The following is a 26,422-nucleotide window of genomic DNA, read 5'->3' on the forward strand; positions in this document are numbered from 1 at the left end:
CAGATGAGAAACCTGGAACTTGGTCACAATTTTGGTGATGTGTTCCATAACCTAAAATGAAAATGTTCCAGACCCATTTTCAAGAAAAATAAACTGTAAAACAAATAAATATAATATTATTTTAAAATGGTATATAAAGCAAGTGTACAGTACAGTGTACTTAACAATAAAAGCAGATACTGTACATCAACTTGGGTAGATGAGATGATGGAGGTGGTGGTAGAGGTTTTACAGAGTGGGTGATGGTGTTGGAATGACACCTGCAGAGTCATCAGGGTTGGAATCCATATCAGGGTGTATGACATCTCGCATAAGGCTGAATTTTGCTCACATTAATTGAATTCCTGGTAGGAATAGGGTCTTTGCATACAAGTGAACTTGCATATATCGAGGACTTCCTGTATATAAAATGTTACTGAAAAATGACCATAATACATTGAGGTTGTTTGGAAAGTAACCAGACAGCGAAATTTTGCTATCAATTAGGTTAGGTTACATTAGGTTTGGGTATTTTTTTTATAACAATATTGAAACCGTTTATTTAGCCAGAAAAATACAGATACAGGGTGGACAATAATAAAAATACTGACATGGCTGAGCATTTATTTTATTTATTTATTTTTTTGTCAATGCATTTTTTGGTCTGAGCCTAAAACACACACACACACACACACACTGTACCTGTATAATTAGATGTGAAGCCAGATCAGAAGGCCTTTAGTGTAAGAACTTGGGTATTCTACCGACTTTTCAGATTAAAATGTACTGGCTTCTCTTGAGCTGTATTACTTTATTTCTATCAAAAGTATTTTTCAGTATTTAGGAACTACCTGTACAATAAATATAATTCTGTCATTACAAGCTTTAAAGTTGAGGGTAAGACAAAATGAGTAGCCAGTAAGGCTAACCACATAAAAGAAGTTGCATCATTAAATCCATGAACCTCTTTGCCAAACTTCCTATCAGATAAAAAGACAATTACCATTGTTCTACTCAATCATTTAGCCCCTGAAAATTACCTAAGAGTTGTAGATATTATAAATTTACAAATTTGGTAAAAATCAAAAATGGAGAATGAGAACCTAGTGGTTTTTTCTTAAGCATTTTCCTACTATGGTGCCAGTGACCAGATTCAAGAATAAAACCAAATTTATTTCACTCGCCTTCATCCATTCACTATTTGCTGTGACATCCATATGAATCACTTTCTCCTATCATGATAGGAATATCCAGAGTAAGAATAAATTAAGGGTTTGCAGTTGCCTAAAAAAAATTGGCAAGTTTATTTAAAAATGTAATGGGAATTTAGTGTGAAATTGTCTTTTATATAAAGAATTATCTTTATAAAACAATGATAAGTTAAGAATTATCTGCTATATTTCATCACATTGTAAAGACTCTGGGGATGATCTAACCACATTGAATTTACCATTTCCTTAGCATTATAGGTTAAAAGACTAAGTTTCTGCTATTAGTTACAGCCACAGTTGCTTGTGTGGTAATGTTTCTGGTATTCTTCAGTGTACTGTACATACTTTATATGTCAAACTAGTTTTCTTTTGTTTACCTAAAACAGTTTGTTGTAGTACAGTTTATGCATACTTGATGTATTTATTGGTTGCAGTACGTACTGTACATACAGTACAGAAAATGGGTTCCACTCCAGGTTTGGTTAAGGGTTAAACAGTACAGAATTAGAAATAAATAAGTAAATAGAATTACGTGTAATGAAAATTTGTAAATTTATGGAAATTCTAAATACTGTACCCAGGTTACAGAAATGATAGTGTCATTAAGGAAATTATATAAAATTTAATACATGTCTGACCGAAAGTAATTACAGTACTGTACAGTTTATCTAAATTTACCTAGGCAAGGTTTTTAATCTCAAGTTGGACTATGCTAATTTGAGTATGCTGGCTTAATTTGTAGAAAGTGAAATACTGTACTGCACTTGAAATCTTTTCTTTGTAAAAATGTTGATTAAAGCTCCCTGTGTCATGATTGTTAATACAGGCATCACTCATTTCATTAAAGGGTTGAATTCCTGAAAAGTGTTCCACCAAGCAAAATTCTGCTAAAAGAATTTCAGATGCATTCCTGAAGAAAAAATCTACCAAAGGGAAAATGCTATCCACAAAATGTAATATTCAGCTACCCGGTAAATATATTCAATCCATCTCCAGTAAAATATTATAATAATTACTTTGTGCACAGATAATACCATAAATAACAGAAAAAGCAATGTACACTAAATAGAAACTATGGTGAAGGGTGCTTGACTCACAAGCACTTTAAGTACAAGTGCTCCTCTACCTACGAACGAGTTACGTTCCTGAGGCTTGTTTGTAAGTCCAATTGTTTGCAAGTCCAACTTTACTCTTGTAGATACCAAACATTGTAAAAAAATGAAAAGATTACGGATATTTAGTACAGCTATACCCTTTAATACAGCCTTTAAACCTGGCTCACTATTCTCCTCTTAGGTAATGTTTGTTCTGTCTGTAATTTTCTTCCAAATATTCCAGTCTCATCCACATTAAACACCTGTTCTGGCTGTTAACCCCCCTCAGTGATGATGTTTGTATCTCTGAAAGTTTGTAAGTTGAACTTTCTTAAGTAGAGGAGCACCTGTATACCAAATGAAGAACTTAAATCTTATTTTCTCCCTTCTGTCCCTTGAAGTGCTCACAGGAAACCACCATATAACTTTTAATTTCACAGCCAAAGTAATCATCTTTCTGATTTTCTTACCACTGCTACCATGAGCACTTAAGAGAATGAACTCTTGGCAGACATAATTAAAGGAATGAATTACTTTGAAAGGAGAAAACTAAGGTGAAAACCATTAAAAACTAGCTGCCAGGTGTTTACAAATGTGGGAAGTACATATATTTGAAAATCACTAACAAATGAAATGTACAGTAGACTCAGACTTTTTCTACAAAGTGTCTATTCTATGTTTAAAATGTTTTAAAACATTCAAAATTCCATAACTCGAGTTGCATGTACCCCTGTACTGTATTGTTAAGTGAAGTGTGTACCCCCAATTACTTGTTCTGTGAATTCAAAATTCTCCTGTTTCCATTAAATGGAGATTCCTATGTTGAAACACTGTTTCTAGACTACACTTTTAAGTTCATCAAATGTTGTTCATATGTAATTTGGGGGTTTGGAAATATCTATTTATTAAAAAATTATCAGGATGTAAATACAATACATGTCCTTATGTTATTAAGTGTTTCCAAGCTCTGTATTGTAATTTTGTTCTTGTTTATAAACTGAAGTGAAAAAAACTTTTTTTTTTGATAACAGGATCTGACTGATATGGTCACAAGGATGCTCACACAAAACATTTTGTATCCTTCCAGTTACGTATTCTCGACCTGATCTGTTTATACTCCGAGATTAAGCACCATACGGGTTGTGAAGATGTAACAGAACATGGCCCTGGCACATCATGTTAAATAAGACTGTGTTAGTGTTGATCTGTACATGAACTGACAAGTGTATGCTCACTGTACTTAATGTGGCTTCTCTGTTTTTGTTTTTAGAATCCAAGCTAAATCATGCATTTACAAAAAATAATGGTGTTAAGAGATAAGGGAAACATCTAAATTTGATTGTTTTATCATATGTAATGGAAAAATAATTATGATGGGTCACACAATAATCAGGGCATAGTACTTTTTTATTATTATTATGAATAATGTTAAGATCTCTTGCTTTCAACTGGATTTATTTTATTAAAAATTGCAAAACTGCCTGTAACTAATGTATAGAATTTGCTGTATTCAGGAAACTGGTTGATAATAAATTTTTTGAAAAAGAATTCAAATCAATATCCATTACATCCATTTCTGTGTTATGTAAGTGTTGTCTTCACTCTTCTTTGATTCTCAACCACATCCAGTGGTCCCTCAGTTAACGAACGGTTCGATTAATGAAATCCTTATGACAAACACGTTTTGTTGTGTGCATCAGCTTGATCGGCCAGTCCGCCAATACAGTAATCAGTTCTGTGTTTACATACGTTTCTAGTGGAGTAAATATCAAGAAAGTTGGTCTCTTGAATATTTCTGCATATTTTATATTAAAATTATTGGTCATTCTGAAATTTAGTTCACATACTGATAATATACAGTGCAGAAAATATTATGAAACACAAAGAAGACATTAGAACCAATGCACTCTGTAAAGAATATGGCATGTCATCATCGACTGCCTCTACAATCTGCTGTTTGATATGTAAACAAAGCTGCAGGGAATATGACATACACATCTCAAAGAACCCGGTAAGTTAAAATACAATATTCTATTGTTTAAGATTTATTATTGTACAGTATACTGTACAGTACTGTATTTAGTTTATATTTAATGTTTTGTTAATTCTATTACCGGTATACAGTACTTTATATGTACTTTTTCTGTGAGTTAGAACCAATTACCCAATATCCCATTGAAATAATAGATTCAGTTAAAGAACGACAACGAATTGTGTTCATTAACCGAGGGACCACTGTACTACAGGAGTGGTGGTTCTGCCACGTTAAGGTTTTGCCACATCTCCAAGTGAAAACTTTCAGGACACTATCTGACCTGCAACTTTGTGCCTCCAGTGTACATAGTGTAAAGATAGAACTAATTTTATAGTTACTGTATATTGATAAGGAGGTGGTAGCAGAAATTCTGGCACCTCTGAATGACACTGAGTGCATGGCAATGCCCAACTGCCTGGGACCTTTAAACCAGGTAAGAAGCTTTTCACTGTTACCATATAACTTTGGGGGTTGTTTTAGCCAACAAAAAGAATATGGAAAATATTGGACCATCTGAGCATGACTTGGGTTAAATTAATTAACCATCTATGGGTAATGCAAGCTCTATCACAAACCATTTCCTCACCTGTAAATCACAAAATGGATTGCAGGTTTCAATCACCTACTTTTCAGAACATCCTTGTTACACTCTTGTACATTCAAATGTCCATTTTCCCCCCCTTTGGTAAATTAATATTGTACATGCCCTCACCCTCAGATTAATAGAGGTTATAAGCCACAAACATGTGACTTTCTCCCTTAATTGAAAAATATTTTGATGTATACAGTACAGGTATCTCTCGCAACATGAATGGGTTATGTTCCTGAAAAACCATTCATGAAGTGAATTTTTGTATAGCAAATAAAAGAACATGGGAAAAATAGGGTAACATGACAGTAGTAACCAATAGCAGCACATGAGAATTCTGAGCCTATGGCCTAACTTTCCCATGTAGCTAGCACACCTACATGCTTAACATGGCTGGAATGGATAAATGTTTTTTGAACATTCTCAGAATTATAATTTTATTTTAGGATAATGGAAAATTCTGGGGATCAAAGATTCTGGCTATTGGGGATATTACTTGTAACTGTATACTGTAGAACTAGACACCAACCACAACTCTTCAACTAAAACTTGGTGTTAATTTTATAATTTATATTGCATAAAGTTTTGTTTTTTTATACTGTACTGTCTTACTGATACCTGTAATATACATATAATTTAGAAGGCAGATGGATGGACAAAATTTTTTTCACCACTAAAGGGATTAAGTACTGGACATAACATCAGTCTACACTGGAGAAAGAACTTCTCTCTTCTTGTCCTTACTTAATCTGAAGTTAACCAAGATTTAGCCCTTGTGGTCAAGTCATAACAATGCTCAAAGTAGGACTCAAGAGTTAGCATAAAGTGGACACTTTAGACCCAAACAGTTAACTCAAAACAATTTATCGGTTCAGAATCACTTGGCTGACTCGTAACAATGCAAGTTTCTTATTTATAACAGTGATATGCTTCCAACCTATACCACAGTGGGCGCCATTTGAGTGATTTATTAAATGTTCATGTTTCCCATTTATAACAGGCCATCACTTCAGTCCCATCTCACTCATGAAAGTGACTTCTATTTATGTCTTCATTTATGTCATATGAATTTACACATCATTTTACCTGAATCCATGACCCATGAAAACATATACTGTAGTACAATTGAGGTCCAGCATACCTTACAGTAATTTGTACTTTTCTGGAAGACAGAACTATCATCACAAATTAGAAGTTGGCATGTATTGTACATAATATATCCAGTATGGTTGGGGGTAAAAGGTGTGTGCCGGATGCACACATTTTTTTAACGATATACAGTACAGGTATCCCTTGTTTAATGATGGGGTTGCATTCCTGAAAAGCCTAGCGTTAAGCGAAATTATCGCTAAACGAGGTATAACACAGAATCAGTCTTCGGTTACTTTTTCACCTAAATACATTGCATTTAACAATAATTTGTTGTTATAATAATAATAATAATAATAATAATAATAATAATAATAATAATAATAATAATAATAAACTACAGTACACTACAGTAAAGTAGCACTCGCCAAGTTTATGTAGAACCAAAGTCATCATCATTTGTCCTCTCCAAGGCTGGAGGACTATTGTTGCTGGTGCCCGCACGTCACTCACGCTAGTTGGAATATGAGGCTGGAGGCAATGTGACCTGCCACCATTCTTGTTATGCCACATAATGTTAAACTTCACCTCCAAGTCCAAAGATTTACAGGAGAGTTTGGCCTTGCCTGATGAGGGAGGCAAAACAGCAGTACACTTATTTGATATTTTTTAAAAGTTCACTCACTTTACACCCTATATGAACAGTCCGTACAGTACTTAAAAACCTGTAAAATTAACAATGATAACAACGATACACAGCAATAGTGTATAAGGCAATAACAGGAAAGCACGGAAGACAATGATCAAATGACAAGTGGTAAACATTTAGTACATGGCGTGGGTAGATAGCTGGCACACGGGTAGCATAAACAAGTAACAGGAGAGATGCGCAATTGGAGCACAGAATCCACAGTTTTTCCGCCTTCCCAGTGAGTCGAGATATTGCTAAACCAAGTTTTGACTTAACGTTAAATAAGGGCTATCTGTACTTAACCTAACCAGTGGTGGCACTAGATTGACCACCACCTGCTGTCACTCCTTAACAATCTGAGGCTGACATAGGCAGGATCCTAGGTAATGACCCATATCACACACTGCTCATAAGTGAAGTTGCCTTGCAGGCCATAACAATACTATACTGTATTATATGTTTAAGATTTTGAACTTTTTCTGTAACCAAAGTTGTTTGTTAGCTCCAAAGTGTATAAAAAAACAAATGCTGAAATATCTAAAACTCTAAAATTGCAAATGTGTGTAAAAGTTGCAAGTTTCCTGCTCTCACAAATTCTTAATAGCTAAGATTTTAATTAAATTCAACTTCCTCTTTTATTGGATTATTAAAAGATGGCAAATAAGAGCACATGTGCATTTAGTAAAAGGTTTCCTCTGGCTTAAGGTCAACATAAGCCTCACTTGCTTCCCACACTTTCTTTGCCAAGCCTGCATCACACACCAGAGTAGATATGTTGTCTGATACCTGCAAATAAAAAAGTTATTGCATTAACCAGTATAAATTATACCAAGAGAGAGTGAGTGAGTTTAATTCTGCAAGCAGTGAGTGTCATATTGACTTACAGTACGAGCATAAATATCAGAACAAGTAACTGAACTGAACATTTTACAGTACTGTACAACATTCTGCATAAAAGTCACTCTTTGATGAGAGAAATAATATGCCTCTTTTTGACAACTGGAGAAAGCAAGATTGCTTAACTAACCTTACAATTCTCAAAGAATTTCCCAGTAATGGCAGCATCTTCTTTGGAGACTGCCAGGTGAACAATTGTCTGGGCCCCTTGCTGCGTGGTCTGTCCAGGGTGAACATGAATCACTCAGTACACATTATATGTTGTGAACTAAAACTAAATAATTTGAGAGCTAATTATCAATAAAATTAAAAAAACATAAACAGACTTTATTTTAAGTGATACACCAATTCAAAATGTTTTACAGTCGTTCTGTTTGTTCACAGTTGTGTTGCCTATGCAGTGTGATGCCAACAATGGAACATGACATCTCCACAATCATAATAAGTGAAGTGTGTGACTGTGTGGTGTGATTTAGTGAGACCAAATCCAACACCCAGATCCAATGTAGCTACAGTACCAAAGACCTTGGTGTTCTGAAGCTAACATTAAAACAAGCAGTTTGGTTCGTCTTAAACAATCAAGTTTTTCAATGCTTTCTCATAATATGTTCTTTATAATCTAACAAAACATGTGATTGCACTGAGAAATAATCAATATGATGTCTTTGTGTGTCCAAGCTAGTAGCTACTGTAGACATACCACACGTGCCTACCTTGCCCATAATGGGAGCCAGAAATCGATAGAGTTTGCCAATTATGAAGCCATCACATTTTTTGAAGATCTCTGTTGCCACTAATCCTGGACAGAGTGCATTTACCACCACGCCTAAAACAGATACAAATTCACTGATAATGAAGCATGGATTACTACACAGGGTAAGAATAAAATATTACACATACTGTACATGTACAGGGTGTTCTGCAGTGATTAGTCGAGGCCAAGACAAATCAAACTACAGTAATATACGTACAGCATTGACATTAATTCAGATATTTATGCATAAGCCGAGTTAAAAGGATATTTTTGTCGTCAAAAATTAGGATGTCAATTCATAAAATACAGACAATATTTTGTATCATCTGAAGATTAGAGACCCAGGCTTATTTCAAGTGATGATAAACCACCTCATGCTACCTGGGGAGTTAGGTTCACTACATATCATACTTTAATAAAGATTGATTTTATTATTCATTAAGCCTAAAATTATGCAGTGAAATAAAAAATATCCTCACCATTGAGAAAATGGCTTCTGAATATGACTTTTGGCTTAGAACTTCTGAATGTAATGAAATAACTTTCATTACATTTAAAACTTCAAATTTTGGCCACACAAATTCTTCTGCTTTATGATGCAATGAAACTGAAAAAATATTATTTTTGCATTAACCAAGATGGGACCACTCCATTGTGTGCATCAATCCATGCAGGAGACCCAGCTTGTATTTTTAGCTGGCTACATAAATCGCTTAATAATTCATTCAGAAACTGTTCCACTCTGATGTTTTCAAATTTCTTAACTATCAAATTATCTTTCGTCTGTATTCACTAAATAAATACAGTACTTATACAGTACACGAGCAGTACAGTACAGTATATCCAGATCTGAAACTTTGTTTTAATTTTTCTCTTCACAATGTATGTTTCCCTGCCAATGTAGAAGCCAGTTATGAAAAATTTACTTGTCAAAACATTATAGCTGCTGTTACTAAATCAAATGCTTTGATGAGGTTTATGAAGGTATGAGCCACAGAGGTCTTACATTTCTCTAGGTTGTGGTAGATCAAGTCTTGAAAGCTGACATGGCAGTCAGTGGTGGAGGTGGTCTTCATATGCCAACTAGCTGAGGATATGTGGTGCCTGCAATGTCAGCATACTCGTAAGCCCAGTCACATACAAAACCCTCACAGCTTGTGCTAGGTATTGAAGTAATTGATCATATCTCGTTTAATAACTGCGGTCTTCGTGACTTCCGTACTGGAGAAACAAATGAAGTATTCCAGTCAGTGAGGCATCTTGCATGTCTGAGAAAAGCAATGATGACAAAGTAGTTGGGTTTGATTAGTTCCAGGAAGAACTCCTTGTACAGCTTCAATGGTAAGTCAATGTAATTGGTGGAGCACTTAAACCCGAGGTTGTCCCCTCATATGGAAACTTCAAATTCTTGCATCATGTAAATGGTTGAAGAGACTTGTAGGTAAGCTGGGAGGCAAGTGGTGGCAAAATACTGTACTGTACTGTATATAGTAATATCCCCGCTAGCCGGAACAATTGGTGCAGATATTTCTGGGTACTGCACTTACACAAATTCCGCGTCTAAACTATGCATCTGGCACAAAGCACCGTTGCTACGGAGGCTTAACACACACACACACGTCTTTGTGTGTGGGTGTAGTGCAACACAACCAGTTATATAAATGAATGCGATGTCCACCGAGCTTCCTGTGCAGCATTTATGACACATGTAATATCTTCATTACATCAATAATTAGTCATTTAAAGGGGAATACAACAAATCCACTGATTATCTATACAGTATTTAGGGGAGTAACTAACAAATCACTTACTGTTGCTTGATGTTTCGTAATCATGCTCACTGATTCACTTCTGACTTCCCCAACTTGTTGTATTCTGATATTGGAATGGATATTCCCATCACTATGTTTGTCTTCTTGTAAGCAGGATATTAACACCTCTTCATCATCCATCAGCAGTAACGTTGGCCAATATTCATATTAATAACCTTCCCCTCTCTTTTTGATGAGACTTTGTTGGAATCAAAACTCTTCAGTTCAATGTAGTGACCTACCATCAAGGAAGGGCGCAATGGGCTATGCCACCGCCAGTGTATCACAAAATTCTGTGTGGAACTATAAATGGCAGCAGACAACAAACTAGGAGTGTCATGATGCTAGACTTCAAGGAGATAAGCTGTAAGATACATCAACCAATCATAGGCATCCCATGTTGTCACATGGCAGTAGTAACCAACTGTAGTGCATGAGCACATGTGCTTAGCATGTGTCGGTGCATGAAGCAATCACTCGGAAATTCATTAAAATTTCTCGAAATGCTGAAATTTTATTTTCAGGTAATGGAAAGTTCTGGGGGATCAAAGATTCTGGCTATTGGGGATACTATTATAAATGTTAGCTTGTTGAACTTCACAATCATCGTTGAGATAGCTAATGAGGGGAGCGAGTGCATCTTTTTTTCTCAAAGCAGCATAATGTACTGTACGTAGTTCCTTTAGTGTGTGTGTGTGTGGGTGTACAATGTTTTATACTTTATTATCATATTATTATGCATATTCAAGTGAGATATGCATATGCTGGAAAACAGTTCACTGCCAAGTTACAAGTTCAGGTTGGGGTAAAAAGTCATCAAATATACACAAAACTGATTCATTTCAGTGGTCAGTAAGCTCCAGTACTGCAGATCTACAATCTGTTTTACACTGAAGTTATTGAACTATTTGTGTATATTTCTGTGATTAATAAATGTTTAATGTATTGTCTAAATTTTTTTACATTAAATGATACATTTATTAATAAACATTAACACAATGTGCGCTTATAGTACTGTGAGGAGTGGCGGTTGGCTGCGAGCTCTTGCCCATCAAAAGATGGCAGCCGCGCGGCTGACATCTCACTTGAACGCTCTACATCGCTCACGCCGCCTCCACCCTATTATACCTCCATGGTCTACACACACACACACACACACACACACACACACACACACACATACACAAAACATATAAAAATAAATAATGATGGGAAAATCCTCTCACAAATAAACAACAAAATTATTTAAAATGTGACAGTCTACCCTCAAGTCTGTGCTCTATTACAGTAATTTATTAATAGAGCATGGACTTGAGGGTAGACTGTCACATTTAAAAAAAAAAATTTCTGATTATTTGTGAGAGTATTTTCCCATCATTATTTATTTTTATATGTTTTGTGTGTGTGTGTGTGTGTGTGTGTGTGTTTGTCTACACATACCCACACATACTGTATACAATACTACAGGTAAAATAAATAATTGTCCTAAGGGCAGGGTTGTTATGATTTAAATCAAATGATTTAAATCACATGATTTAAATCAAATGATTTAAATCACATGATTTAAATCAAATGATTTAAATCACATGATTTAAATCAAATTATTTAAATCACATGATTTAAATCGATTTAAATCAGAGTAAAAAAAATCATGATTTAAATCAAAATGATTTTTTTACTAATATCTGTTTTCTCTTTTTATTCTACATGATTGAAAAGTATATGAAATGCAGCAGGCTAATAACATTATTTGGATTTACATAATTATGTACTGTACTATAGTCTGTTTTTGTGATAAAAACTACTAAGTCTGAAAAAGTCACTTTGGATCAGCAAGTTGCTAATTATATATATGCAACAAATTCACCCTTCCGAACAGTGGAGCACGAAGAGATATATCAAGATGATTAAAATGCTAAGACCAGGATATGTTCCACCTCATAGACATCAAATTGGAGGGTCTCTTTTGGATCAAGCCTACGATTCAGTGATTAAGAATTATTCAGAAGAACTTAGTGGGAAAACAGTTTGCATGGCCATGGATGGATGGAGTAATGTCCATAATGAGCCTATAGTATGTATAACTTTAACAGCGGACAACCGTATTTATCTTGTTGACTCTATAGACACAGAATCAAGACACACAGCTGAATATCTGTTGAAATTAGCTGAATGTGCTACAAAAAAGTGTGAAGACAAATTTGGATGCACAGCAAGAAGCTGTGTAACAGATAATGCTGCTAATATGGCAAAAATGAGAAGTGAATTCGGACAAGATAAATCCATTATAACATATGGTTGCTCTGCACACCTGTTAAATTTGCTTTCACAAGACCTGCAAATCAAGAACATTAAGGAGCACATTATTGAAATCATTAAGTACTTCAGAAATCATCACATCCTAGGATCTTTGTATAGAAGAGCAGGAGGAACAATGCTAGTAATGCCATCAGACACACGATGGAACACAGTGACAGATGCTATTGAATCCTATTTAAAGAACTGGGAGACCCTTGTCAAAGTGTGAAAAGAAAATAGTGAAGACATTGATAAGAAAATTGAAAGGAAAGTTAATGATAAGGCATTAAAAAGAACTGCAGAAGACTATTTAGAGAAACTTAAGCCTATTGCTGTGGCATTGGATTGTGTCCAGAGAGAACATGCCCTATTAAGTGATGCTGTAGAAATCTGGGTAAAACTGAAAACTGATATTAAGGAGTATTTAACAGATAAGAAGGATATGGATAATTTTGAAAAAATGAATCAAAGTATCATTGACACCTGCCCATTTTCTAGCTGTGATAGATCCAAGGTATCAGGGCAAACATCTGACTCCTGAGCAGCGAGATATTGCAGAACAGTATGTGTACGAGTCTCTTCCACATTTCCTTTCAGCATTAATGTCCTTCCATGGAAAAAGTGCACCATTTAAAGAGGTCTATTTTGGTAAAGATGTAAAATCTCTCTCACCCCTTGCTTGGTGGCAGTATTTTGCCAATGATATGACAGAAAATGTAATGGATGTTCCTAGGCAATTATTTCCAGCTGTTGCATCATCAGCAGGGGTTGAGAGAATTTTTTCCACATATGGATTTGTACACTCAAAGGTAAGAAATCGCCTCGGACAGGAAATGGCATCTAAGCTTGTCACAGTACATAAGCATTTCAATGTTCAACTAAGCTAATTTAAATGTTTTGAACTATTTTTGTTGTTTACAGAATGAGAATATTGTGTTGACTTGAAGTTATTACCGGTAATTCTTAATACACTATAATCCTACAAATGTAAGAAAATAAACTTGTTACCAGTATTATTTTTTTTACAAAATGAGAATATTATTCTGTTGACTTGAAGAAGTTAAGTTATTAATTTTTGAAACACTGTAATCCTATAAGAGCATTTATGTTAAATTTCATTATTACGTTTGGATTTGTGCACTCAAATGTAAGATATGTTACCAGTTTTCTTTTATTTTACAAAAAGAATATTATTGTGTTCAATTCCATTGGTACATCTACTGCATAAATATCTTAATGCCAATCTTCTGTTTATTATCCTGAATAAGCTTTGGTTGAAAAATACTGTTTTTATGGTTTAAAAATACTATTTTAATGCAATTAGTAAAAAAATAAAAAAATCGATTTAAATAAAAAAAATCCGATTTAAATCAAATAAATCGGTTTTTTATTTTTTTTTAAAAATCATGATTTTCTCCAACCCTGCAAGAGCAAACACATAAAGGGAATATACATTTCTTTGTACGCAAATAAAAATGTACCCGCCCCTCCAGGTCTGCAAATGTTATTCGCGACCATTTTAAGAACCTAACCCCTGCAAATTTGGAAGCCCCCCTGATATTATCAAGTCAACATGAATTTGGCACTATTTCTGTATCTGTTGTCAGCCACCTTGGAATGCAGTAAATTTTCATCGTACATCATGCAAAAGTATCTGAACTCGATTTAATTTTCGTTTGATTTATCTAAATCAAAACTTACATACTGTTATTCTCAGTACAGTACAATCAAATTTAATCTATCTTCCTCTTTTCCCTCAACTCACCTGTTCCCTTCAAAATGTCTGCTAAATGATGAGCAAACAAGATGTTGCACGCCTTGGACTGGCTGTAGGCATGCATCTGCCAGTATTTACCATTCTCATAATTCAGTTCCTGTAATATAAAACAAACGATATAATTTATCATACAGGTGTATACTCATTTATAAAATTCACTCAATAAAATATACAGTCTGGTACCTAATTTAGTTATCAAATTGTTATCAGAGTATGGATGAAAACTTAATACTGTACTATACAATACAGTATGGGAACCTCATCAAAAGGGATTTTGGCTAGAGCTGGGAATGAAACCCATCTTTTTCTATGTTAACCTGCAAGTATCTTCGTTTATAATATTTTGCTCATACAGGTCCGAGTACTGTACACTTATAATTGAAGGCGACCTGTATAAAGGAAAACATACAATATGGGTGAATATAGATTATAGACCATGCTGAAACTGATTTTTTTTTTATTTACTGTACATGTAATCAAGAAAGTCAGTCACTACCTAATACAGTACAGTTGTACCCTGCTTTACGCGGTCAATTGAACCCACAGGGTACCGCGTTAAGAGGGTACCGCGTTAAGTGAACAACTCCACTTTTTGACGACACACAACTATGTTGTAGTAAAAATTTTATCTTAACTTTATGATGATATGAACAAACAAGTAATATAGAAGAGGTTAGGTTAGGAAAAATAAAGGTTACGTTAGGAAAAATAAAGGTTAGGTTAAGAAAACTAAAAGTTAGGTGTAACACTTACGTTAGTAAAAGAGATGGGTCGGCGTACGGGGATGGAGGCGGAGGGGAGGGAGGGAGGAGGAGGAGGAGGGAGAGGCGAGGCAGGCGGCAGCGGGTGACGGGAATCTAAAAATAGCGTCTCGAGCCGGACACTCTGCGCGTATATGGGTAGATGAAGTGAAAGTTCGGTTCTGGCGAGGCACCGCGTATATGAGAAATCGCGTTAAGTGAAACCGCGTAAAGCGGGGTACAACTGTACTTTATATGTCACTGTAGTTAAAGAAACTTAACCATCTAATTAACCTGGTCTGTACAGTATTATATTCTAGTATTATACTTGTGGTACATTTATCATTATGTATACTGTATGCATGCAGTTGGTTATGTGGATGGGACTAAACTCACTATTTTACAAAAATAATACAGTACTGTACTGCAATGGGTGTGGTCTCATACATTACAAAATTCCAAGACTCTACTGTACGGTAACAAGTTTTTTCACCCTTGGGTCTAGCGTCTTTATGTAGGAATGTGCCATTGATGAAGTTACTATCACTCGACTGGGGCTGCTCTCCTTCAGCAAACCTTAATGACAGAAAAAATAATCCAGAGATTAGCAACTTTCATCAATAGAATGACAAATTAAAGGATGATTCTGGCTTTTCATGTGAGAAAAGATTATTTACTTCTGGTGTAAGATCATCGGTGAAAGGTGATTAAATATAAGAATGTAATCAGGCCAGCAAGTGAAAAAAGATATGTTCAATGTTTGAGGATAGGAGTGCCTCTGATGCTTGTGTACCAAATTATCTTAATGGACAGAGGGTTTATGAGGCTTTTTGGAAAAAAATAAAAAGGAGTAATTGAAAGAGTACTTGCAAGGGAGCATCATCTCATGACACTGAGAGATTTAAAATTATTCATACATGTTATTGTAGAAATAGGGTGCCAGACCTTACAAGAAAATCACAATGGTTTAAATCTATATGAGAGATGTACAATCCCCCACAAAAGTATGGTTAGCCATGGGGTTTATGTGACTCGAGGCTTTCCGAGGAATGTTACTCGACCTGTTTCTCAACGGTTGGTAGCTCTACATCCGTGACCTTTGAGCATGAATAAGTATATACATTTTCGAACGATACATAGATTAATATAGTTAAATGGATTTCTTGTTTTATAGAAGTATCTAGTATGCCATAAAGGATGACTCTCTCCCCTAATCCTACCCACATCTCTAGCTGTTACTGATATGGCGAGCAAGCATACTAACTTATGATGATGCACAGGGGATCATGTCAAAGCATTTTGTCTAACGTTTCAAATTGTAGCAATGGAAAATCTAACAATACTTTTTGGGAAGACTATACATCAGTGGATCTAGGCATTGCAACACATACAGTACAGTATTTTGTAAAGAAAAGTGTATCACTAGAGGAGCAGATAAGGGTATAGGAATGATATGAGAATAAAAGAGTGAAGAAATTGGTGAGAGAAATAAACTTAAACTGATTTAGTCAGACATTAAATTTTATCATCAAAATTTAAAACAACTCATGAAAGAGGAAAGAAGAAACAGAATTAAAGATGTAGAAGAATGAACAGTAATTACAGTGAAACCTCTATATAACGGTTTCATATCTAACGGATCCTCGATATAATGGACATTCACCTATGCCTATATACTGTAGTTCATTACATGGAGGTTTTACATATATCAGGCCCTTGATATAACAGATTTTCCTCTCTATATACGTAGTCCGTTAAATAGAGGTTTCACTGGATATAGATATAAGAACTTGAAGAATTAAAAGTAACAATCCTCACCTAATAACCGGTTGGCAAGGAGGAAGTGACCAAAATGGTTGGTTGCCATGGTAATTTCAAGGCCATCTGTAGTCAGAGTTCGTTTAGACATCCCTCCAATACCAGCATTCAGTACCAACACATCAATTCTGCAATGAGGAATTTATCAAACTGTACTGCCTATCATCTGTCTTAATATATTTCATATCACTTCAGCTAAAATATTTCCAGGCACTACTGAAAATCTTTGGGCCATATCAAGAATCTTAGCTATATAATTGTTATAGGTTCTTAAGCCAGTTTTATTAGCTACGTACACAGAACTAGATCTTTTGACTGTCATCCGAAAAATACATCTGCACATATTTAAGAAGCAATGATCATGCCATTCATATTTCAAATCAATCTCTCCAAAACTGATACACTAGTTGCATTGACATTTTTAGGCTAACAGACAGACAGACAGACCAATACACAGCATGAATGACAACAAAGCCCCTTCCCTAAACTGGCTGAGAGGTAAAAGGAATTACAATTTCAATACAAGTAATTCATCTTGCACATCCTACCTGTGTTCCTCAGCAAGAATTTTGTCTGCAAACATTCTGACAGAGGCCTGGGATGAGGTGTCCAGGTGCCTCACCAACACTTCTTTGTTGCCCGTAGTAGATTTAATGAAATCTGAGAAATTATAATTGAGAAATTATAATCCAATTTATCTTTATCAATTGTAATGAATGGGGCACATTAACTGAGAGATTATAATAAAATAATTTCTATTAACTACTTGTCCAAGGAACCACTCTGTGCTGAATAAAATCGTCTGAAGTTAGCAAAAAAAAAAACATTTTAAAGGTGACGTCCCCATATCCCCATAATGAAGGGATTAAAAATGTTTTAATTATTTCTCTCTTTCTTGCAGCCAAATTACAGAGTATAAAACCAAATTTTTCTTTAAATCTTCAAAATCAAAATTACCAGCAACATCTGCAGCTTTTTTAAGGTTTCTACAAGCCAGGATGACACGAGCACCACGAAGAGCCAAGTCCCACGCAGCTTCCTTCCCAATACCTGAAATGACACAGCATTCAAGAACTAAACTCATACTCATTTATGAAGGAAAATTGTATGGTAAACTAGACAAATCTTTGTACTCTTGTACATAAAAGGTTTATACAGAACATGTTCTGTACTGTAAAAGGATAATAATCCCACATCATCATACGCCATGACACTCACTTTAAGTTAATACAGTACGGTAATTCATTTAGTTTCATAAGACTCTTTCATGGATATTTCTAGTTACAGGGATAATTGGGATATATACTTCTAGTTACTGGGATACTTGGGATATAAATAGTGTTGCAGTGCCAATTTATAAGGTGCTGGAGCTGTCAAATAATTTCCGTTTCCTAAACTGTATCTATTGATGCATATATATATATATATATATATATATATATATATATATATATATATATATATATATATATATATATATATATATATATATATATATATATATATATATATATATACATATATATATATACACAGGTATATATATATATATATATACAGACACACACACACAGTGACCCCTCGGTTAACGAACTCAATCCGTTCCAGAAGGTCGTTCGTTAACCAAAAAGTTCGTTAACCGAAACCATTGTTTCAATGGGTTTTTGGGTCATTGGTTCCAGCTCACCGAAAATTTCCTAAATTCAAAAAAAATGGTAGAAAAGTTCACTTACTTTGAGGTGTGTATGTAGAAGGCTCCTGGATGATGATGATGGGAATTAGAATGGGGGTGAAGGAGAAGGGAGAAGAGAAGGCATTGGGGTGAAAGAGAAGTCACCCCATGGCACCATTTCACCCATAAAATTTTAGTTCTCTTGGTGTATCTCAAGATTATTTTCTTTAAATCAACACTGCACTGCATTATATATTGTCAATATGTAAAATATATTTCAAAATGACCAATAATTTGCTTGGAAACACAGAAAAAAAGCGTTTAGTTGAAGAGAGTCTCAAGCAAGATGTTACCTCCAGTGAAAACAGAGAGAGACTAACGCCTGTTTGCTGTGTTAAGAGGCTGGATGCCGCGCATTAAACTAGTCACTTTACCTTCAATTATGTTCAATAATTGTTAAAATGACTAAAAAATTGAATATTAAACTTTTAAAATTATTGAATAGTATAAACTTCTTGATATTTACTAAAATAGTAAGGAATTTAAGCCCTAGAACCGATTAATGTATTGGCGGACTGATACTAAAGCTGGTTGCCCGGCCAGTGCAAGCGAAAACATGTTGAGGTCGGTTCGTAAGAAATTCGTTAACCGAATTTTTGATTAAGAATTCCGAGGTCACTGTGTGTGTGTGTGTATATATATATATGATATATATATATATATATATATATATATATATATATATATATATATATATATATATATATATATATATATATATATATATATATATATATATATATATATATATATATATATATATATATATATATATATATATATATATATATATATATAAAATTTGATCTAGTAGTAGTCTAATGTGCTTATCCTTTCGATATTGGTCACATATCTATAGCTCTTATGCGAGGAAGTACTGTTTTTAATTGTTTAGAAATGCACCTGTTATCAAATTCTTTCTACAATATTGATGTCATAAAATGTAAGCTGATCTGAAGGAGAGATTAATTATATGAGGATATATTCGGTTTTGTATATGTATTATTATTGCAAAATAAAGTTGATTGCTTGATTGAAATAGGTTTATAGTAACAATAGGGCATACTATAACTTCATGTGTGAAGTGTGGTGCGGTGGAGTGGATGAAGAGGAATACACGAAGGTGGTATGGACATCTGCCGAGGATGCATGAAGACAGACTGACAAAAAAAGTTTATGATAGCAAGAGAGAGGGGAATGTTGGGAGGGGTAGACCAATTGACACCTGGGAGAAAAGAGTTAGAGAGTTTGGTGAAGAGAGAGCAGGAAGGGGAGGAAGAGTGTTTGAGAGAGCAAGCGAGGTGTGCAAGGATAAAATGGCCTGGAGACATTTCTGCCATGGCCACCCCCTGTTGAGGAGTTCCCGGGAGGGAACAAGGCGTCGGCGATATTGATTGATTGATCAAAACAGAGGTGCTGGAGCGGCGCTCCAGTGAGCTCTGGCAGCACTGCACCCCTGGATATATACTTCTAGTTACTGGGATATTTGGGATATATACTTCTAGTTACAGGGATATTTGGGATACCTGTACTGCACTTCAAGTTACAGGGATACTGTATTAAGAGTATTTCTTGTAAACATTTTCTGTTTCTTAAAACGTGTTTAAATTAAGAATATTTACACTGAAATATACTTTTCTCCTGGAACTGGAATTTAAAGGGTGAAACTAATTCAATATTTCTAAAATAACACAAAAATACCAAATTCACAACTCAGAAACCCATAATTGGTGAGTAATTAGCCTGAAAAAATAATTAAAATCTTTTAAGTGTCATAACGACCACTAATTACCCTGCTATCGAATAGTCAACCATAGATTCAAAATCAGCATGTTCAGGAGTACTTTTCTAAAACAAGAAGGGCAACCATTACTATCTATAGACTACTGTATAGTGGAGGGTGCAAAGACCGTGCAGGGAGGGAACTCAACCTGCTAGACCAATGAAGACTTGAACCTATGAACATTTGCTTTCGAGGCAAAAACTTTACCAACCAAGCTGTGGAATGAAAAGAAGCCTTTTATTTAAAGAAAAAAAAGCCCGCTAACCTGCAGATGAGCCTGTGATGATAACAGTTTTGTTCTTCATGCTTGCCATGGAAGTTGTAAACTTTGTTCGCTGTCGGTATATGAAGCCGAACGCTGCTATGACAGTAAAAACAGACACTACAAATGCCATCACACTCATCACGGTCACCCACATCCTGAAACAGGCAGAGAACATACAGTACAGTATATAAATATACCCTGTATGAAGAGAGAATGCAACAACTTACAGGGTATTGGATTTCAGATTTTTCTTTTGAACAAGATTATTCCCTTAAATCCCACTTCAACCATCAACTGTCATTTTCATAAGTTATCTCTTGTTTTTTTTGCCCTATTTAGCTGTTGTATCAGCCTGACGATTAACATCCTATCTTATTTCACCTGAGGATTAAATATTATAAGCTAACCTAATATACTTTTAGCCTAACCTAATGCCCCTGGTAACAAGAACAGTATACAGGGAGTCTAGTACAGTAACAACATTGGGGTGTTTCCTCATCACATGAAATGGTAATTTACGAGAACACCGCTATCACCAGAATGAGTTGTTTGAGCTTACAGGTATTCATATTTTACAGATGTTCTTATCATTATAGAAGTATTTTAAAAGAGGCAACAACTTCTTTTTTTATTTTAATTATATAATTATTTTTGTATAGTTTTTCTCTATCTACAATCATAAATCACCTGTAATGGTCAGGGCATGAAGGTTGGGGGAAATTGCAGGTAAAACAGTGAAAAACTGATCAAATGAAACTAAAATGTTGTCTACATGCTTTGTACGCGAAGAAATTAATTTATTTACCATAAATACTCCTCCAAAAAACCTAGCTAGTCAGCGTACAGTAGGTTGTTGTCTGAGCTGTTTGTTTACAACCGACCCGCTCGGTCCGAGCATGTTCTCACGTCTACCAAAAAAATTAAAATTACACCATGACGCTTCAACAAAGTTACTTTCATTGGTACCAGATATCATAAGTACTGTACAGTACAGTTTATTTAATATAGCAGGGGGTCGGGGGGGGAGCCCATCGGATAGCAAGTCAGGTAAGGTTTGGTAGGTTTCCTTGGTTGGTTAGGTCAGGTTCTATTAGGTTCTAGCAAACGTTACTTTTAAAATACATAGTGGATATTTTGCAGTGACCGGCTAAGTTCTAACTAACAATATTTTACCGTGAGTGTACTTTGATTGACTGAGTATTCTCTGTTTAATATGATGGGGGATTACATTAGGTTGAAATTATGTTTTTCTTTTTTTTTGGTGTGTTTTGAACGATTCTGACCCACTTCCAAATAGATGCATGACAAAAACGTATAATTTTACCAGCAGAATTATCGTTTTGGTCATCTTTTACTTTTACTTTTATTCTCTTAGCCACTGTTTGGCTCGTTAGCCGCTTAGGTGGTCGGTCACGTCTCTGATACACACTGTTGGCAGATATTGGGCATGCACTGGCTCCTGAATATATCGGAACCTGCTCCAGTGTTGGTTAAGTCTGGCCTTGAATGAGCTCACACTTGGTGCCGTCACAACACTCTCCAGCAGATTGTTTCAAGAGTTCACAACTCTCACTCCAAAAAAAAATTGCCCTCACAATTTTTTATTTTTTTTATTGGGCACTCCCCTACATCCTTGTGTAAGGTGAAGCGCAGAAGCGTTTACAGCGCCCAACAGGGAAGCATGCTAAGTTCATGCTTGCCTTTATGTCTCATGAGTACATTCAACTGAGTAGTGCCCCTGAGATGTTTATACACTTCAATTAGGTCGCCCTTCACCCGTCTGTAGTATAAGCTAAGTAGGTAGTTGCGAGCGCTCTAATCTCTCTGGGTAACTGAGGTTCTGTAGAGCAGGCAGTAGTCTGGTGGCCTTCCTTTTGCAGTGAATTTTAGGATTTTAAGTGTAGATTAGGTTGAAATTATGGCTTTCCGATAGTTTTGATGTGTTTTGAATAATTTCCAAATAGGTGCATGACCAAAACATTAATTTTTTTACCATTCTAGCGTTAAATATCTATATATTGTATATATATATATATATATATATATATATATATATATATATATATATATATATATATATATATATATATATATATATATATATATATATATATATGCAAGTAAATCACTGTAAATGCCTGAACATTACTAAGAAATCTTTTTATAGAACTGATCCCAAGCCCACCCATGACCATAAGAATCTCTTAGTATTACCATTTCACAAAAATTTCTCTCAAATTCCTTTACAACTAAAAACCTGGAACGTCAATGTGGCATTTAAAAACTCATGCACTGTTAAACAAATGTTAATCAAGAACTCCCCCAACAACACAAGTGGTTGCATTTATAAAGTTCCTTGCAAGGAATGTAATATGTTTTACTTAGGCCAGACAGGTAAAGATCTTGTAACTAGACTTAAACAACATAAATACAGTGTTAGGACAGGCCAGGAATCCAATGCTCTGTTTGTTCATTTGAGGGATAACAAGCATTGCATTGACTGGGATAATGCCTCCTCAATATTACCTGTAATTCAATTGACAGTAGGAACATCATAGAATCTAGTCTTATTAAACATACCGAAGCATTCAACATGAATTTGAGTAACGGCATGTACAAGCTGGACAATTTTGTAATTAAGAAGATTTGTGATCAGGTGAGAAGGCCGGGTCACTTGACCATCTGACCTGACCACCAACCGTTGTGTGCTATTTAAAGATTAGTAGGGTCATTACCTAATACCTGACCATTGTGGACCTGGTCTCACCCTCCTCTGTATATATACACCTTGATTTGTATTACTCTTTCTAGTCTGTACTCACCCCTGAAGATGTGAATTACCTAAAGCTTAGAACTGTGTTTTCTTTCCTTGTGGTTATCAGCATATACCTAGACTCTGCACAGTGATTTACTTGTATATATATATATATATATATATATATATATATATATATATATATATATATATATATATATATATATATATATATATATATATATATATATATATATATATATATATATATATATATATATACTTCTTGCTCATATAATACGGTCATGAAAAGGAGAAAGTGAACAACATAACATATAGGATTAATTGAAATAGAGACCGGGCCGACCCCCAAACTCTACTTTTTCAGACACAATACCTAAGTTGTAGTAAAAATAACTTCTTAATTTTATGATGGTATGCACACACAATTAATAATTAAGAGAAATATCAATAATATTAGGTTTTTTAACACTTACATTAGTAGAAAAGATGGCTGGGCACACGGGGATGGGGGATTGGTTGCAAGGCAGAGGGCAGATTATTGGCCCTCACCTGTATCACTTGTATCAATTGTATCACTATCCACCACAGAGGCTTGCAGGGCCTCTTTGTCAAACCCCTCAATGTCCACATAAGTTCATATCCTCACTATCATTATCACTATCACTGACTTGGGCCGGCTGCGGTGGGTGGCGGGTGAAGAACTCGGTAATGTTTTGATGACTTTGCGACCTTGTGCGCACCCTGCTCGCGCCGCTCTCTGCGTAAAAGGGTACACACACTGCGGAAAGTGAGCATTCAGTGTTCGGCAGGGTACCGCATAAACGCGGAAACGCGTAAAGTGGGACCGCGTAAAGCGAGGGTTGAGTGTATATATATATATATATATATATATATATATATATATATATATATATATATATATATATATATATATATATATATATATATATATATATATATATATATATATATATATATATATATATATATATATATATAGGCAAGTAAATCACTGTAGGTGCGCTGTGATTCGTTTGCTGGTATTCAGGGTGAGGCACAGACTAGCTAGTCTGTACTCACCCTGAAGATGTGAACACGAAAGCTAGAATCCTGTGGTTTTCTTTCTTTCCTTGTGGTTATTGTGCATATATATATATATATATATATATATATATATATATATATATATATATATATATATATATATATATATATATATATATATATATATATATATATATATATATATATATATATATATATATATATATATATATATATATACAGTGACCCCTCCGTTAACGAACTCAATCCGTTCCAGAAGGTCGTTCGTTAACCGAAAAGTTCATTAAGTGAAACCATTGTTTCAATGGGTTGTTGGGTAATTGGTTCCAGCTCACCGAAAATTTCCTAAATTCAACAAAAATGGTAGAAAAGTTCACTTACTTTGAGGTGTGTATGTAGAAGGCTCCTGGATGATGATGATGATGGGATTTAGAATGGGGGTGGAGGAGAAGGAAGAAGAGGCCATTGGGGTAAGAGAAGTCACCCATGGCACCACATTTCAATCTAAGGTAAATTTAGCCTCTTGGTGTAATTCAAGATATTTCTTTTAAATCAACACTGCACTGCATTTATATATTGTCAATATGTAAAATATATTTCAAAATGACCAATAATTTGTTTGGAAACACAGAAAAAAGCGTTTAGTTGAAGAGAGTCTCAAGCAAGATGTTACCTCCAGTGAAAACAGAGAGAGACAGTAACTCCTGTTTGCTGTGTTAAGAGGCTGGATGCCGCGCATTAAACTAGTCACTTTACCTTCAATTATGTTCAATAATTGTTAAAATGACTAAAAATTGAATATTAAACTTTAAAATTATTGAATAGTATAAACTTCTTGATATTTACTAAAATAGTAAGGAATTTAAGCCCTAGATCTGATTAATGTATTGGCGGACTGATACTAAAGCTGGTTGCCTGGTCAGTGCAAGCGAAAACATGTTGAGGTCGGTTACGTAAGAACTTCGTTAATCGAATTTTTTTCGTTAACGGAATTGAAGATCCTTATGGAAGGCAGTTCGTTAATCGAAATTTCGTTAACCGAGGTGTTCGTTAAACGAGGGGTCACTGTATATGCAAAAAGGAAACAATCATATAGACACACTAGCTTGTAGGCAGACACTTTGGTATATAATTGAGTGATTTTTGGGTCTTGCATACCTCTCTGCTAGACCACACAAAGAGGTTTTTTTTTTGTTGGTTTTCTCATATACTGTATTGTACTACATATAGTGTAGAATAAATGTGGAAAAAAAACGTAAGAGGAAGAGGGTCCGACTAATTCCCCAAATGTACCCAAATGTAGCCAAATATAGCCGGAATGAAGTCAAATAATGGTCCTAGATGAATAAATCGGACTGCCAATCACTTTTCGACTAGTATTTGGTGTCAGAAAGTCACAAAAAATTGGTAAACTTAATTTAATCTGAGTTAATAGATCGAGTGCATGTACCTAACCTAACCTAACCTCGACTAGTATTTGGTGTCACGAAGTCACAAAAAATTGGTAAACTTAATTTAATCTGAGTTAATAGATCAAGTGCATGTACCTAACCTAACCTAACCTAACCTAACCTAACCTAACCTAACCTAACCTAACCTAACCTAACCTAACCTAACCTAACCTAACCTAACCTAACCTAACACAACACAACACAACTCAGATTAAATTAAGTTTACCAATTTTTTTTGACTTTATGACACCAAATAATAATCGAGAAGTGATTCACAGCCCGAATTACGCTTGTACGACCATCATTTGACTTCATTCCGGCTATATTTGGCTACATTTGGGTAATTAGTCGGACCGAGAGGAAGAGGGTTATCGGTTCGGTTAATATAGTGAATTTTATGATTTTAAGTTTGTAATCAGTAATTTTTGCAATTTTATGATTTTTCTAATATAGCGTTTCCGTCGGAAATGTATATTTTTCGAGATTTTAACAGATAAAATTACCAACAACATTACTTGGCAATTTTATCTATTAAAATACTCGAAAAATAAAAAAAATCCGAAG

General features: G+C 34.8%; 1 protein-coding gene across 1 annotated transcript; it reads right to left on the minus strand.

Moving 5' to 3' along the window:
- Window positions 1-6,191: 6,191 nt before the first annotated feature.
- On the minus strand, window positions 6,192-24,818 carry LOC121860624 (retinol dehydrogenase 12-like). Its single transcript, XM_042357874.1, has 10 exons — window positions 24,789-24,818; window positions 20,564-20,718; window positions 17,741-17,833; window positions 17,332-17,443; window positions 16,784-16,911; window positions 15,459-15,541; window positions 14,214-14,322; window positions 8,299-8,411; window positions 7,716-7,805; window positions 6,192-7,474 (listed from the first exon to the last, which is right to left on the minus strand). Exons 2-10 carry the CDS (start codon window positions 20,715-20,717, stop codon window positions 7,367-7,369), a joined length of 990 nt encoding a protein of 329 aa, XP_042213808.1. The 5' UTR covers window position 20,718; window positions 24,789-24,818; the 3' UTR covers window positions 6,192-7,366.
- Window positions 24,819-26,422: the final 1,604 nt, after the last annotated feature.

The sequence above is a fragment of the Homarus americanus genome, unplaced genomic scaffold (assembly GCF_018991925.1).
Source record: "Homarus americanus isolate GMGI-L3 unplaced genomic scaffold, GMGI_Hamer_2.0 scaffold11150, whole genome shotgun sequence".
Classification (NCBI taxonomy): Eukaryota; Metazoa; Arthropoda; class Malacostraca; order Decapoda; family Nephropidae; genus Homarus; species Homarus americanus.